We start from the raw sequence: 17,579 nt of genomic DNA on the forward strand, positions 1-17,579 counted from the left end.
CCCCGTCGAGGCGATATTCGGCTGAAAGGTCACCAGAGTTGAACGCCGGGCGAAGCGAAGATTCAAAATTGCTTTCAGTTTGCGTATGTGACCAGCCCGAATCCAACACATTCTTTCAATCTGTAGTCCTCTTTATGAAGCTGTTTAAGTGCACATTAAATAAGTCTTTACTTTTTTTCCTTAAAGCAATTGACAAATACTTATGCAGACTTATGTTCACAGCATGCCCCTTTTAAAGGCAAGTTATGTGTCTTGGGATGTGGTAGGAAAAGAAACACTAATGGCAACATAACTGGCTCAATTTCAGTTTCTTTCTGGATATATCACAAATGATCGTTTATAAATGTAAAGTATGTTATTGTACCGGAGGTGTTAGAAAGCTGGTTCAGTCATGGCTGATCACAGAACTAATGATGTACCATCTCTGGGCCACACTAGTGCAACATGTTAACATATGGCTACGCTTCTGCCATTCCTGAATATAAGATAAACATTATGAACATTCAAAAAACCTTTACAGGTGCTGGACCAGAAATCTGACCAAAGATCTGATTCAGATTCATTCCTGAATATAGGACGGCATATTTGCGTATTCTGGATCATGGAACAGGAAGCACAGTCTGCACTGATCAGATTTATTAACTGAGATACAACTCACTTTAAATAGTAAAAGGCAACAAAGGGTTAGAAGAGTAAAAACACACAACAGAGACACCGTAATATAACAATGAAAATGAAAAACGATGCATCTAAAAGTTTGCGGACATCTTGGGGAGGTCTTGTTTCAGGTCCACGACGTGCATCTCAACCCTCCTGTGCAGCTCGTCCATCGACGTGGACAGAGTGTCATACAGAGCCTGGACACAGTGAAGGGACATGTTAGCCTCAACCCATGAATGAAAGAATAACACCTGTGTGAGACGCTCGTACCTGAGCTTTCTTTGTCTCTTTGCTGGAGACGTCTCTCAGGCTCTGGATGTTGGCCTTCAGCTGCTGCGTCTCTCTGGAGATCTCTTGGATTTTGTCAGCCATCTCCTCGCGCTTCTGATGGATGTGGTTATACTGCCTGGGGAACAGTTCAATGTGGACAGTTTACGGGACATGATTGTCACATTCTTTCTATTCATCATGCAACTATTTAAATGCATTGCTATTGTAGAAATGACCAGCAGGTGAATCACGTTGTATATATGTAAATACCCCAGCACATCTTGAGCGTGCTGCTCCTTCGTCTCTTTCTTTTTCTGCCGGCGGATGTTCTGTTTGGACTCTTTGTCCAGCTTCATGCCCAGCGCTCGCTTCATCTGGCCTTCCTCGATGCACAGGTTCTTCAGCTCCTTCTGCTTCTTCTCGTACTGAGCCGCCAGCTCCTGGTGCTGCACACACAGAAGAATGATAAGCTGATAATAAAGCTACAAATTCCACGCCACAGATTTGCCACGAAGTAAGAAGAGAATCAGTCAATAACACTAAATAAATAAAGTCTCATCTCTGCACTGAAGCCCAACTGACTGTGTTACTACTGTCTACTAAATAATTCACCTGTGTTGTGTTGGAAGAGGATCTTTAAACTGAACTTGGATTATTTCCTAATAACCCCAAAAAAACAAAACAATTCAAAATTTGTCAAATTGGCACAATCTATGCAGCAGTCTCCTCATCCGTCTCATGACCGTACAACAATATACTGACGTTATTTAAATACCATCAGCAGAGCATGCAGGTAACCAGTCTATCAATATCTGTTAACATTCAGCAGTACGTGAAATCTGTGGAGGATGCTACTCGTCTTTTTGTATTCTTTTACTTAAAGTAACCACATTCAAAGTCGCTTTCTGTTTATTTCTCTCTCTTTGCCATTTCTAAGTGTTGAAAGGTGTTTGGATCTGCGCTCGTTCTAAGATAGATGTGGACACAGAGCACTTGCTCAGACCTCCTCCTGTTGCTGCTTGCTGTTGTTCATGCTGCTCTCCAGGTCCTGCAGCCGGTTGTACATCTGCTGGATCTCAGCCTCAGTGTGAGTCACACTCTGCACCATGTTCTGCAGCTCCACCACGCGCCCATCTGTTTCTTTCTGAAACCAATGCCGTCAAAAAGGTATCATACACGTGAATTAAATAAAATGTCAGTCTAACCTCATTTCTCAACACCAGCCCTGTTTTCTTCTCTACTCACGATGGAGTTCTTGACGTTCTTGACGTTCTCTCTCATCTTCTCCATCTGACTCTTCAGCTCCTCTGGAGACTCCACAATCTGAGACTTGAGTTTGCCGATGTCTTCCTTCAGGTTGCTGACGTCCACCTTCACCTGGGCCTGACACACACATCCAAACACACCTCTTCAATGAAAGGCCTCGTCTCTTCCTGTAATGTGGATTTATCTTCCTAATGTGGTTTGAGCCGTCAGAACAAAGTAGCTCATAATATTGTTCACAAAGACGTATAATCTTTACATCACAGTCACATACCAGTTTCTGAGTCTTCTCTGCAATTTTGGTTTTCCACTCTGCGATGCTTTCATTTTTCGCATTCTGAAAAGAGATTTTATTTCACTTGAGAGCACACACACACACACACACACACACACACACACACACAGGTTTTATCATTTGGCTGTTTCATCACAACTCACCACTTCCTGGTATTCGTGCATGGTGGTGGTCTGCAGCTCGGCGAGAGCAGCTGCCAGCTCGTCGGCCTCAGCCTGCTGCTCCGGTGGGATGGTCCTGAACAGGGACAAGAAAGAGAAAACATGCACGTAATACTGTTCGGATCATGAACACATTATTATTAATGAAATAAATGACTTTGTGATCTTGATATAACATTTGTTTTCAAATGATCATCATTCAATTATTTTGCCTTTAGGACTACAACAACAAAAATATCATTCATGTCAGTTAATCTGTCCAATTCATTGCAGAAATATTACATTTAAAATTTAAAACAGCTAAACGTCACATTAAGAAGCTGGAAGCAGCAATACAGCAAACGACAAAAATAAAAATCCCACACATTGAATCCAAGACTTACGTCAGTATTTCAATCTTCTTCTCTGCTTCTAAATTGCCTTTAGTGAAAGCCTGCAGCTTGTCCATGTCTGCCCTCTGTCAACAGAGAGTGTAACTGTAACAACAACTCCAAACACACTGAATCCAGGAGAACGGCTGCTTCCTGGTCAGCAGTGACAAGAACAGTCATAGCAGAAAAACAAGCTGACGGCTAAAAAGAGTTCTTCTCAAGACTCACCATGTGCAAAATGTCAAGAGGTGTGTCTGCATTATAGTCTGAACTCTATTTTAGATTAGCATTACAATATTTCTAATTAAAATTGCCATTTTATAGCCAACCACTAACCCCCCCCATCACATGTGTGGACCTATATAACATACAAATTTGGACTGCTTCTCCAAGATCAGGTCCATCCTCTGCTTCCTGAAGTGAAGGAAGTTCATGATGGCACTTAGAATAGTCAGAGTCTTCTGTTTTTCTGGAAAGGAAGAACTTGACCATTATCCAGTGTTATCTGACATCAGAGGAGAAGATACAGCTGAAAAACATATACTTACTTGGAGCCAGAAGGTCATTCAGTGAAAAATCGTACACCAAGCACATCGGCAGAAACTGCCGCCTGAGAAAGATCACACACACACACACACACTAAGAAATATACATGTCTTGCATACAAACCCAATTCCAAAGGGCGCTAAGAATAACAAAAAGAGCTGTGCTTATTCATTTGAGTCTATTTAGTTTGCTTACATATAGCTAAATACAGTATATCCATAAACATGTTAGCATCTTTCGTTATGTGGTGGTTGCTACATATTGTGTTATAAAGCAAGAAAACTCACATGCGAATGTATACGCTCGTGATAGCAGTTGAGCCCTCATGATATACTGGATTCTGAATGTTCTCCAAAAGTGGAATCTGTGGGAAACAAAAAGGAAAATCAGGATCTTAAATATAGGAAAGATAACAACTAGGTGTATGGTGATGACTCCTATGACATATAGCACCACATCATCCTCTATATTAACATGAGGTAAGGAAAGTTAAGTTACAATGCCAGACAAACGGGAACACATGAGACTGCTGAGTGTAACCAGGAATCTATAAGGAAATGATAAACATGAATTTCTACTGATGATAGTAAATGCTATTTGTGGTGTAAAATGATGTGTTATTAATGACACTATGCCCGCAGTACTTAATAAATCACGATTTAGTGTGTCGACCACCGATGTTTACATCGCCGCTACCGGAAACACCCGACTCCGTGTTCTGACGTCACAAGTAGAACACAGTCAAATCAAATCAAATTTATTTGTATAGCCCAATATCACAAATTATACATTTGTCTCAGTGTGCTTTACAGACTGTACAGGTTACGACACCCTCTGTCCTTAGACCCTCGCATCGCACAAGGAAAAACTTCCTAAAAGAAACCCCATAATTAAAGGGGGAAAAATGGAAGAAACCTCAGGGAGAGCAACTGAGGAGGGATCCCTCTCCCAGGACGGACAGACGTGCAATAGATGTCAGTGTGTACAGGATAAACAACATAGTACAAATACAACATTTGACAGAAATTATGTTGTGTTGGAAAAAAAAGAAATAGAAAGTTTGGATGAATCCAGGAAAATGTCAATAAGGCTTCCTGGTGTCCAGCAGGACCAGGGCAGCAGGCGCTGTCACGATTCATGATCCTGACGTAAACTTTATCAGAGGCAACCTGCCACATGAGAGACAGACACTCCGGGGATGATACCCCGGATGGTGAGTTAGTAACATACATTTACATAAATGCATACAGATAGAGGGAGAAGAAGAGAGGGAGGGGAGGAGAGAGGGAGAGAAGGAAGAGAGCAGGGAGGTGTCCCCCTGGCAGTCTAAGCCTATAGCAGCATAACTAGGGGCTGATCCAGGGCAAACCTGAGCCAGCCCTAACTATAAGCTTTATCAAAAAGGAAAGTCTTTAGCCTACTCTTAAATGTGGAGAGGGTGTCTGCCTCCCGAACACAAACTGGAAGCTGGTTCCACTGGAGAGGAGCTTGATAGCTGAAGGCTCTGGCTCCCATTGTACTCTTAGAGACTCTAGGAACCACAAGTAACCCTGCAGTCTGGGAGCGTAATGCTCTAGTTGGTTTATAAGGTACTATGAGATCTTTAAGATATGCTGGAGCCTGACCATTAATTGCTTTGTAAGTCAGGAGAAGGATTTTGAATTCTATTCTGTATTTTACTGGGAGCCAGTGCAGAGCAGCTAATACAGGAGTAATATGATCCCAGTTTCCTTGTTCTTGTCAATACACGTGCCGCTGCATTTTGGATCAACTGAAGAGTCTTAAGCGACTTTTTGGGACAACCTGATAACAATGAGTTGCAGTAATCCAGCCTTGAAGTAACAAATTATGGACTAGTTTTTCTGCATCATTTTGAGACAGGATGTGTCTTATTTTTGCAATGTTACGTAGATGAAAGAAGGCAGTCCTTGAGATTTGTTTTATGTGGGAGTTAAAAGACAGATCCTGATCAAAGATAACGCCAAGATTCCTTACAGTGGTGCTGGAGGCCAAGTTAATGCCATCCAGAGCTTCTATGTCGTTAGAAAATGCGTTTCAGAGGTGTTTAGGGCCAAGTATAATAACTTCAGTTTTGTCTGTGTTTAAGATCAAAAAGTTGCTAGACATCCAAGTTTTTATGTCCTTAAGGCATGCTTGAAGTTTAGCCAATTGATTGGTTTCATCTGGGTTAATTGATAGATATAATTGGGTATCATCCGCATAACAATGAAAGTTTATAGAGTGGTTCCTTATAATATTGCCCAAAGGAAGCATATATAAGGTGAATAGAATCGGTCCAAGTACAGATCAACAGTGTCGAAAGCAGCACTGAGGTCTAACAAGACAAGAACAGAGACAAGTCCTTTGTCTGATGCCAATAGAAGGTCATTGGTAACTTTCACCAGTGCCGTCTCTGTGCTATGATGAACTCTAAATCCAGATTGAAAAATCTCAAATAAACTATTATTATGTAAAAAGTCACACAACTGTTTTGCGACTGCTTTCTCAAGGATTTTAGCGAGAAAGGGTAGGTTAGGTATCGGCCTATAGTTGGCTAAAACCTCTGGATCAAGACCAGGCTTTTTAAGAAGTGGTTTTATTACAGCTACTTTAAAGGATTGTGGTACGTAGCCAGATAATAGAGACAGGTTGATCATATTTAATAACGAAGTGTTAATTAAGGGTAAAACTTCTTTAAACAGTTTAGTTGGAATTGGGTCTAAAAGACAGGTTGATGGCTTAGACGATGAGATTGTTGAAGTTAGTTGGTTAAGGTTGATTGGAGTAAAACAGTCTAGATATATTTCAGGAGTTACAGATGTTTTTAAAATTCCAACAGTTGAAGTTAAGTCATTACCAATTGAGGTCAGGAGGAGATTAATTTTGTCTCTAATAATTATAATTTTATCGTTAAAGAAACTCATAAAGTCGTCACTACTGAGAGATATAGGAACAGAAGGCTCTGTAGAGCTGTGGCTCTCTGTCAGCCTGGCTACAGTGCTGAAAAGAAACCTGGGGTTGTTCTTATTTTCTTCTATTAAGGAAGAGTAATAAGCTGCTCTGGCATTACGGAGAGCCTTCTTATACATTTTAAGATGATCTAACCAGACTAAACAAGATTCTTCCAATTTAGTGGAACGCCATTTACTTTCAAGATTTCTCGACAGAGTCGAGTGTTATTCGCAGTGTTATTCGCAGTGAGGCTGCAGCGCTATCAACAAGATGATTAATTTGGGAGGGACTAAAGTTAGCATTGGAGTCCTCTGTTATATTGATATTGAGTCCTGGTATTGAATCAAGTGCTGATGGAATCACTTTCTTAAATTTAGTCACAGCACTTTCAGATAAACATCGAGCGTAGGATATTTTGCCTACTGGCTTGTAGTCCAGTAACAGGACTTCAAAAGTTATTAAAAAATGGTCTGATAAAAGAGGATTATGTGGACACACTAATAAACTTTCAATTTCAACACCATATCCCAGAACAAGGTCCAGAGTGTGGTTTAAACAGTGAGTTGGTTCATGTACATTTTGACTGAACCCAATTGAATCGAATATTGAGATAAATGCATTATTAAGGCTGTCACTATCAACATCCACATGAATATTAAAGTCACCTACAATAATTACTTTATCTGTTTTAAGGACTAAATTTGATAAAAATTCTGAGAATTCAGATAGAAATTCAGAATACGGACCAGGAGGGCAGTACACAGTAACAAATAAAACTGGCTTTATTGTTTTCCATGTTGGGTTTGAGAGCGTAAGAACAAGGCTTTCAAAAGAGTTATAGTTTAGGCTTAGGATTGATCAAGAGGTTTGAGTCAAATATGGCCGCAACTCCACCTCCTCGGCCAGTACCTCGAGGAACGTGAGTATTAATATGACCAGGTGGAGTAGATTCATTTAGACTGACATATTCTTCATGTCTCAGCCAGGTTTCAGTGAGACAAAATAAATCAATCTTATTATCTGATATTAAATCATTTACCAATCCAGCTTTCATTGATAAAGATCTGATGTTTAAGAGCCCACATTTAATTTTTCGATTTAGTTGTACTTTTGCAGCGGTGGTGTTTATTTTAATTAGGTTTTCATGTATACAGTATATCTCAAAAGTGAGTACACCCTTTAGATTTTTGCAAATATTCTGTTATATCCTTTCAGGGGATAACATTATCCTACTGAAACTTTGATATAACTTAAAGTAGTCAGTGTGCTGCTTGAATAACAGTATAGATTTATTGTCCTTTGAAAATTACTCAGTACACAGCTGTTAATGTCTAAACAGCTGGCAACAAAAGTGAGTACACCCCATAGTGAACATGTCCTAATTGTGCCCAATGATGTTGTTTTCCCGCCCTGGTGTCATGTGACTCGTTAGTGTTACAAGGATTCAGGTGTAAATGATAAGCAGGGCTGTTAAATTTGGTGTTTTGGGCACAATTCTCTCTGAATGCTGGACAACATGGCACCTCATGGCAAGGAACTCTCTGAGCGGCTGAAAAAAAGGATTATTGCGCTTCACAAAGATGGCCTTGGCTATAAGAAGATTGCCAACACCATGAAAATGAGTTGCAGCACAGTGGCTAAGATCATACAGCGGTTTTCCAGGACAGGTTCCACTCGGAACAGGCCTCGCCAGGGTCGACCAAAGAAGTTGAGTCCACGTGCTCAGCGTCATATCCAGAGGTTGGTTTCCAAAAATAGACGTGCGAGTGCTTCCAGCATTGCTGCAGAGGTTGCAGAAGTGGGATGTCAGCCTGTCAGTGCCCAGACCATACGCCGCACACTGCATCAAATCGGTTTGCATGGCCGTCGCCCCAGACAGAAGCCCCTTCTGAAACCGATGCATAAGAAAGCCCGCAAACAGTTTGCTGAAGACAATGAATCCAAGAACATGAGTTACTGGAACCATGTCCTGTGGTCTGATGAGACCAAAATAAACCTGTTTGGGTCAGATGGTGTCCGGCGTGTGTGGCGGCACCCTGGTGAGGAGTACCAAGACAAATGTGTTTTGCCTACAGTCAAGCATGGTGGTGGCAGCATCATGGTCTGGGGCTGCATGAGTGCTGCCGGCACTGGGGAGCTGCATTTCATTGAGGGACACATGAATTCCAATATATACTGTGACATCCTGCAGCAGAGCATGATCCCCTCTCTTCGGAAACTGGGCCGTAGGGCAGTTTTCCAACATGATAATGACCCTAAACACACCTCCAAGATGACAACGGCCTTGCTGAAGAAGCTGAAGGTTAAGGTGATGGACTGGCCAAGTATGTCTCCAGACCTAAACCCAATTGAGCACATGTGGGGCATCCTCAAGAGGAAGGTGGAGGAGTGCAAGGTGTCCAACATCCGTGCGCTCCGTGATGTCGTGGTGGAGGAGTGGAAGAAGATTCCAGAAGCAACCTGTGCAGCTCTGGTGAATTCCATGCCCAGGAGGGTTAAAGCAGTGCTAGATAACAATGGTGGTCACACAAAATATTGACACTTTGGGCACAATTTAGACATGTTCACTATGGGGTGTAGTCACTTTTGTTGCCAGCTGTTTAGACATTAACAGCTGTGTAACTGAGTAATTTTCAAAGGACAATAAATCTATACTGTTATTCAAGCAGCACACTGACTACTTTAAGTTATATCAAAGTTTCAGTAGGATAATGTTATCCCCTGAAAGGATATAACAGAATATTTGCAAAAATCTAAAGGGTGTACTCACTTTTGAGATATACTGTAACTCCTCTTCTGTTAACCATAGACTTGATTAGTTTCAGTAGTCGTGGGGCAGAGACAGTCACTATGGGGATTTGAGTGGGTGACTGCCCGGAAAGAAGCACAGAGAAGTGTGTAAGACTGCAACTCTTTGTCCTGGTCTCAACTCTGGGTTGTCATGGATTAGGTCCACTAATAGACTGTGTAATATTATTGGCTATGAGATCTGCTCCAGCCAAAGTAGTGAGAGCCAGCGACGGAATGATGACATGCGGCTAAACATGTCATCATTCAAAAGATTTGGCAGAGGACCAGAGAAAACTACGGAGTCCGACATTGTTTTGGCAAATGTACACACCGACTCCACATTAACTTTAGTACACTCTGATTGACGCAATCGCGTGTCATTACCGCCGACGTGAATAACAATCTTACTGTATTTACGTTTAGCCTTAGCCAGCAGTTTCAAATGTGCTTCTATGTCGCCCGCTCTGGCCCCCGGAATGCACGTGACTGTCGTCGCTGGTGTCTCAAAATGAACGTATCTCAAAATTGAGCTACCGATAACCAGAGTTGGCTTCTCAGCTGGTGTGTCACTGAGTGGGGAGAACCTGTTAGAAACAGCAAGCGATTGGTGGTGAACCGTGGGCTTCTGATAACACTTCTTTCGGACAGTCACCCAGTCTCCCGGCTGCTCGGGTCCCGCCGGGGGACGGCTAACAGGAGATACCACTGGTCGGCCCGCACCGCAGCGGTGGAAGGAGCACTTAGAGGAACTCCTGAATCTGACTAATACACCCTCTATGGTAGAGGCAGAGCTGGAAGCTGATGGGGGATTATCGTCAATTTCCCTGACGGAAGTCACTGAGGTAGTCAAACAACTCCACAGTGTCAAAGCAGCAGGTGTTGATGAGATCTGTCCAGAAATGGAGACTTTGGGTGTTGAGGGGCTGTCTTGGTTGACACGCCTCTTCAACATTGCGTGGAAGTCTGGGACAGTGCCTAGGGGGTGGGAGACCGGGGTGGTGGTTCCCCTATTTAAAAAGGGGGACCAGAGAGTGTGTGCCAACTACAGGGGTATCACACTTCTCAGCCTCCCTGGTAAAGTCTACTCCAAGGTACTTGAAAGGAGGGTTCGGCCGGTAGTCGATCCTCTGAATGTAGAGGAACAATGCGGATTCCGTCATGGTCGTGGAACAACGGACCAAATTTTCACTCTCGCAAGGATCCTGGAGGGGGCCTGGGAGTATGCCCATCCGGTCTACATGTGTTTTGTGGATCTGGAGAAGGCGTATGACCGGGTCCCCCGGGTGATACTGTGGAAGGTGCTGTATGGGGTGAGGGGGGTCACTTCTGAGGGCCATCGAATCCCTGTACGCCCAAAGCGAGAGTTGTGTCCGGATACTCGGCAGTAAGTCGGACTCGTTCCCAGTGAATGTTGGCCTCCGCCAGGGCTGCGCTTTATCACCAATCCTGTTCGTGATTTTCATGGATAGGATATCGAGGCGTAGTCGTGGAGGAGAGGGGTTGCAGTTCGGTGACCTGAGGATCTCATCGCTGCTCTTTGCAGATGATGTGGTCCTTATGGCATCATCGGTCTGTGACCTTCAACAGTCACTGGATCGGTTCGCAGCCGAGTGTGAAGCGGTTGGGATGAGGATCAGCACCTCAAAATGTGAGGCTATGGCTCTCAGCAGGAAACCGGTGGACTGCCTACTCCGGGTAGGGAATGAGCCCTTACCCCAAGTGAAGGAGTTCAAGTACCTCGGGGTCATGTTCGCGAGTGAGGGGACGATGGAGCGAGAGATTGGCCGGAAAATCGGAGCAGCGGGGGCGGTACTGCAGTCACTTTACCGCACCAGTGACGAAAAGAGAGCTGAGCCAGAAGGCAAAGCTCTCGATCTACTGGACGATCTTCGTTCCTACCCTCACCTATGGTCATGAAGGCTGGCTCATGACCGAAAGAACGAGATCACGGGTACAAGCGGCCAAAATGGGTTTTCTCAGACGGGTGGCTGGCGTCTCCCTTAGAGATAGGGTGAGAAGCTCAGCCATCCGTGAGAGACTCGGAGTAGAGCCGCTGCTCCTTTACGTTGAAAGGAGCCAGTTGAGGTGGTTCGGGCATCTAGTAAGGATGCCACCTGGGCGCCTCCCCAGGGAGGTGTTCCAGGCACGTCCAGCTGGGAGGAGACCCCGGGGAAGACCTAGGACTCTGTGGAGAGATTATGTCTCCTCACTGGCCTGGGAACGCCTCGGGATCTCCTAGTCGGAGCTGGAGGATGTGGCCCGGAGAAGGGAAGATTGGGGTTCCTTACTGGAGCTGCTGCCCCCGCGACCCTGACCCCGGATAAGCAGTAGACGATGGATGGATGGATAACAAACAGACTGGAGGACAGCGCTGTTTTATAAAGTATAGTCTGCCTACTGACCGTCTCACGGCTGCCTATAGTAGCCGGCAACTACTTCGCAGATCTTCATGGAAGTTATGATGTCGTAACTATACGAGAATTACGTGAAACGGGTAAAATGTTGCTACTAGATAGATCCGACCTCCGTACGACCATAACAGGCTTATGAGCTGCTTACGAGCCTGTCTTCAAACACAGGCTTATAAATAGTATGAAATTAAGATGACGTTAATATTGGCCTTTTTTCTGGATATTGCATATTGTGTACTTGTCCTTACCACTCTTCTTTGTACAATTAAGTGCACGTGTGAAAACTGGACAATTATGGAAGCAATTGAAGAGCTGCTGCCAAGAAAAGGATGTCATGGAGGAATTCAATGAATATGAGGGACATGGTGCAAATATAACCTGCATAACAGATCACCCAGGATTCAATTCAAAGTGTCTGTTGCAGACAGCCTACCAAAGGTATTCAAAGAGGGACAGACAACAAGCAGGTGATCAGCCACGTAACTGAGTAAGTTACTTGTGTGCACAAATGTGTAGAGCTCAGAAACTTTGATATATTTATGGGGAGTCGAATGGTCTCTCTGGCAAAGTCACAGAATAAATAGATAAATAAGCAAAGAAGGTTGAAGTGATTACCATTGACATGTATTATCTTGTATGTTACAGAATGTATCACTATATGGCATACCGCCAGCTGGTGAGATTTTGTTGGGGAATACTTGATAAGAACCACAGAATGCCATCATGTGCCATTCAAAAGATCTGTGCTACGTTACATCTGACAACTACACGTCGTTCAAGTATCAGCACTTTATTAGAGTCAATAACAAAACACAATGTCAGTTCAGTGATTGAATCTGCTTCTATACAGCACAACAGCATCCCTCTTGTTTGGTTCTTCCACCGACTGCTGAGTGGAGCTGGGACTTCGAAAGGTTCCTCATCAACATTGTCTTGGCACAAAGCATTGAGTCTCGGTCAAGAGTTCAGTAACACACTCTGCAAAAAAGATGTTTTATAATCAAGAATTATATATATATATATATATATATATATATATATATATATATATATTATGATGCTGACCTTTGGAACAACCAACTTGGATTGGAACTTGCAGTCCAGCTGACCTGACACGTGGTCGCGCCTGCATGGATTTGTGGTGTGTCCGTGGAGGGGATCCGTTGTCTGAAATGTACAAAACACAACTTTACTAATAAATCTTTCAAACCGGCTTGAAATGGTATTGCATGTTTATACATGTCTGCGTAAAGAAAATATCTAATAACATTCATAATAAAAGATGTGGTTGTGAGAGAAATTATATAAAATCAAACAATTAAATATATGAATTATGTACATGCATGTGGTGATTGTATTTTTAACACGTCATGTGCAGGTCTACTGGTACTACAACTGTAATGTACAGATGACGTACAGTCTGTATACTTACTGGTGTACACACAGCTTCCTCCTCAGTGTGGATGTTCAATAGATGTTCGCTGATCATACAGGTATCCTCAGTTCTGTCAGTGGCTTCATTCACCAATGTTTCAATACCTCTGTAATAATAGGGTGATCGTTAAAAGTTCAATAGACTCATGCTTTTACTCAAACTACAGAATAAAATGGGGAAGCCTGTTATAAACATTGAATCTATACTTAATTATACATATATCTACTAATGAAGTGTAATTAGCTAAAGTTATTAATACTACAAACAATAACACACAGATATTGGCTAGGGCCTGGGGTAATCTCGTTACATACAGTAGGCCGAGACAGATTATGGCTTTATGCTTGAAACAATAAATAAAGTAAACAAGTAGCACGGCTTACCTTTGCTCTCTCCCTTTTGGCGAATGCATTTCGTCGTCTCTTTGGTGGAGGACTCTGCATCGGCGGAGGTGTTTGAGTCGGCGTGCTGGCTTGTGCTGGCTGGGGTCTCGGCAGTATTGTAGGCACAGCATCTGCGTTCAGTTTTAAATTCTTTTTGAATCTCATTTCCTTGGCGAGCATAGTTTGTTCGAAACACGATCTCTCCAAGTGCTGCCCACAAATCGTCGGTTTCATCGACGCACTTGTCTTGTCCATAAACGCGACATTTTATCATCTTTTGGCCACAGAAAGCTACATTTGGAGACGGCCACACATCCCCATACAACACATCGCTTCACAATTATCCTTGACGATCGATTGTTGTCCGTTCTTTCTCGTAATAATTGACAGCAGTCTTTGACGGACGATTCAACGCAGACAAACACTGGCGGCGGCTGTGTTCTACTTGTGACGTCATCGCCCGAACATTGCCGAAGTGGATGCTCTCGGCGCAGTGACCGATTGTTGTTAGCGGAAGTCATTTTTATGCTGTTATGATCGTGATTTATTAAGAATACATCAATAATAAAAATATATATATGGCACATTTCACAATAGATATGCAACCTCTATCATATACCAAGCCCAATAACACTGACGAAATATCATTTCGTAGGCTCTTTAATGTTACAAGGGATGCACGATATATAAATAATAAGGGTACATTTATGTTATTATGTAATATTCAGGTAATGGAATTATAGCTGATAAATTATCAGCTGATAATCGTATCTAAATTGCTTTCATTGACTGAACAGTGCAGCATCTACACACTCAATAAAGTAGGTGGCGGTTTGTGATCCGCTAATATACACAGAAGAAGAAGCAGAAGCAGCAGAAGTCTTTTCTTGTACTTTGCTAGAAAAAGAGTCAAAACTGTTTTTTTTTTGGTTGTGTTAACAATAGTGATGTCAGTTAAATTTGTTTAGGTCAGGAATGTCAAATCATCCATCTTTGCTTCCAGAATCTTATCCTTTATTATCCCTATAGTGTGCATAAACTACAGGTTATGAACTTCTTTTGAAAATACAAAACAATTTGAAATGACAGGTTATCTTATTGGTACCGGCCATGAGAAGCAGGTAATTACCAGTATCGGTTGAACAAAAATCCCTATTGTGCATCTCTAAATATCACCTGTCAAACACAGTACTTACCATGGAGTGACACTCGGGCCTGAAGCGATACAGCAGGTGCAGCACTCTCATGTACAGCGTCTGGATTGACTCTGGCTGTAGGAGAGAATAAGTGAGAGCTCTGTTAATGATTTGTAGTGTGACCATAGAGGCCTGATGGCTGGAGCTCGAACAGCCTCTCCAATACAGGCCGCTGTCTCTGGTCCAGTCTTTGTCTCATTGAAGAGTTATTGGTTGTTGAAATCTTTGCTCCTGTTCATACTGGCTGTGTAATGATACCTTGGTGATGACATTCCTGTGTAAGGGGACAGGGGACAAAATCCACAGTCCTTGTTCTGTGCAAAAGCAGCAATATGAGTTTAGGTCTGCTGGAACCAATTCTAATTGTTTTCATTGTTGATGAATCTGACGAAAATGTTCTTAATTAATTGTTTTAGTCATTTCACAAGCAAAAAAATTGGTTGAATAAAACAGGAAATCAATATATCATCTTGGCTTTGGGGAAATAAAGAGGGCACCTTTCACTACTTGTCATATATGACAAGAAAATCAGTACACCCTCACATTGGAGAAGTTTGAACCAGAGGGTGACTGTTTGCTTTGAGAAATAACTAAAATGATTAATTGATTATCAACATGGTTGACAATTAGTTTTCTGTCTGTGGACTGATTGATAATAGTTGTTGCTCTATCAAAGTTAGTCAAATCAAGTGGTTATCTTCCAAAGTTACAGACTTTCTGTTGGGTTTTCCAGGCAGTGTTTACCTTGGATTGCAGGTAATGGATATTTTAATTTAAAATGCAATGTAAATTCAATGATGAACATATTGTATGGCAGGGGTCACCAACAGGCGGACCGCAGTCCGAGTCCGTACCCAGACGCCGACCTATGCGGACCTATAATCAATAAATTATTGAGGGATTTTCAATTTTGACGGGGCGCTTCTATTTTAACCGGCGCAGCTTTTCTCGTTTTTAAGGCACTGGTTTAGCAGTTCAGGAAACTCACAGACCAATTACATGCGAGTTAAGCCATCCCACGTGATGCTACTCAGCCAATCAAATCTGTGCATTCCAACCGGCAAACATTGAGACTCTGAATACAGACAGATGAGAGGCGAGTGACACACGGAAAGACGAGTTAGCGATACAGGGAGAGAAGACGGAGAAAGGGAGAGAAACACAGACTAAGAGACGAGTGAGCGGCAGACAGGGAGAGAAAAATAACTACTCATGGCGCTCTCCAAGAAGAGAAAAGTCAACAGAGCTTTCAACCCAGAATGGACTCATTCATGTTCATCCTTCCCACTGGAGCACAACACCAGCGTCTCATATGCTCATTAAACGTGGTGATTTGAAACGCCACTATGAGACAAAGCACAACGTTTTTGACCAAACAAACCCACTCAAGTCTGAACTGAGGTCACAGAAAATAAGCACTCAGAGCCCAATGTGATTTTGATTTGTGACACAATAGAGAAAATAGGCCACCTGTCAGCATCATCAGAACAGTTTAACCCAGGATGTGCTAGTCTGGGTTAAACTGTTCAATTGTTAAAATGTGTTGAGACTGATTTATTCTAACATTGGTTGAGAGTTAAATCAAGATGTGAAACAGTTAAAGAAAAAGGGAAACTCAAGCTGCTGCTGCTACACTTTATTTTATTTTCCTAAAGTTAAGTACTTTATTTTAAGAAGCACCATTTTTCAAAAGCTATTTTATTTATTTTCTCAATTTTATTTTTAAATGCAGCCCGAGAAGAACACTATACATATCTACAGTATTATATATATATATATATATATATATATATATATATATATATATATATATATATATATATATATATATATATATAGTTCAATGTTAAGTGACAATAAATATTGTCGAAATGTTTTTAAATTGTACTTTCTTTATTATATTTGACAGTCAGTTGTTGATGACGGGCAGACGTTGATACAGCTACTAGGCTACTTCAAAATACATCACACTAATTCATGACGCAAGTTAGACATTATGATGCTCCAGACCTTTGCTCGCGGAAATGTTCTCTAACTGGACCTCTTAGAATTGTAGTTGTAGGGATACAATGTTGTAATGCTCGTATAAACTACACAGATGGAACATGGCTGGATAAACTCCTCAGTTCGGTCTCTCGCAGCTTACCGCTTAGATATCAAGTTGTTTGTACTTTGTTACTTTCTGACAAACCGTTCTCACTGTGTCGTTATTATCACAAAAAACAAATCGCACAGACATTAGCAACATTGAACGGACGTAAACGTTACCTTTGGGACAGGAGTCAGATCGCCCTTGGTAAAGTGTTTTGCCTCTTGACCAGTAAGAACTTCTGTTCGGTAAAAATTAACTATTGCATCTGCCGTATAGACAGGGAAGGTGTTTTCAGACATTGTTGTAACTTTAGTGCCGAATAAAAACAGGAAAAATACAGAAAAACTATTTCAAATTTCAGCGACGACACAAAATTGGCGCCTTTAAACGACTTCCTTGTTGATTTCTAGACAGCGCATCTGATTGGTCATTTCATACTTCTTCTATTATGCGAGAGAGGATTCATTACTCAGCAGCGCCCTCTACCGCACTGACTGTGTACAACTCTGAACCATCTCCCTCTAATTTAAGCGTCATGTTATTGTTTAGATTTCATTTAAATGTGTAATATTGGGTGATCTCACGAAACAAAATGTATTTATGAATACAAAACAACAACAAAAGTATTCAACAACATATACTATACAGAACATTAAACAGCAGCTGTTTTTTTATTGTTCTAGTTATGTAAATAAACAACTGCACAAAGTAAATACACCATATTACACATGTTTTTGCAGCCCTTCTGCTTAAA

At 42.0% G+C, this 17,579-nt stretch overlaps 1 protein-coding gene across 1 annotated transcript; it reads right to left on the reverse strand.

Moving 5' to 3' along the window:
• Window positions 1–619: 619 nt before the first annotated feature.
• Window positions 620–17,229, reverse strand: nuf2 (UF2 component of NDC80 kinetochore complex). The gene is made up of 13 exons (XM_029432857.1): window positions 17,002–17,229; window positions 14,734–14,808; window positions 3,854–3,930; window positions 3,569–3,630; window positions 3,392–3,489; window positions 3,033–3,106; window positions 2,632–2,725; window positions 2,468–2,530; window positions 2,176–2,313; window positions 1,934–2,074; window positions 1,201–1,376; window positions 931–1,066; window positions 620–857 (listed from the first exon to the last, which is right to left on the reverse strand). The coding sequence occupies exons 1-13, from the start codon at window positions 17,122–17,124 to the stop codon at window positions 750–752; spliced, it is 1,365 nt and encodes a 454-aa protein (XP_029288717.1). The 5' UTR covers window positions 17,125–17,229; the 3' UTR covers window positions 620–749.
• Between the last annotated feature and the right edge of the window lie 350 nt (window positions 17,230–17,579).

The sequence above is a fragment of the Cottoperca gobio genome, chromosome 5 (assembly GCF_900634415.1).
Source record: "Cottoperca gobio chromosome 5, fCotGob3.1, whole genome shotgun sequence".
Taxonomy (NCBI): domain Eukaryota; kingdom Metazoa; phylum Chordata; class Actinopteri; order Perciformes; family Bovichtidae; genus Cottoperca; species Cottoperca gobio.

Bases quoted from the DNA above. Each gene is read 5' to 3' on its own strand.
- nuf2 (XM_029432857.1), bottom strand. From the start codon at position 17,124: ATGTCTGAAAACACCTTCCCTGTCTATACGGCAGATGCAATAGTTAAT. The intron at 3,631-3,853 runs GTGAGTTTTCTT...GATCTTTCTCAG, and splicing joins ACGAGCGTATACATTCGCAT to GCGGCAGTTTCTGCCGATGT. The intron at 2,075-2,175 runs GTGAGTAGAGAA...CATTGGTTTCAG, and splicing joins AGAACGTCAAGAACTCCATC to AAAGAAACAGATGGGCGCGT.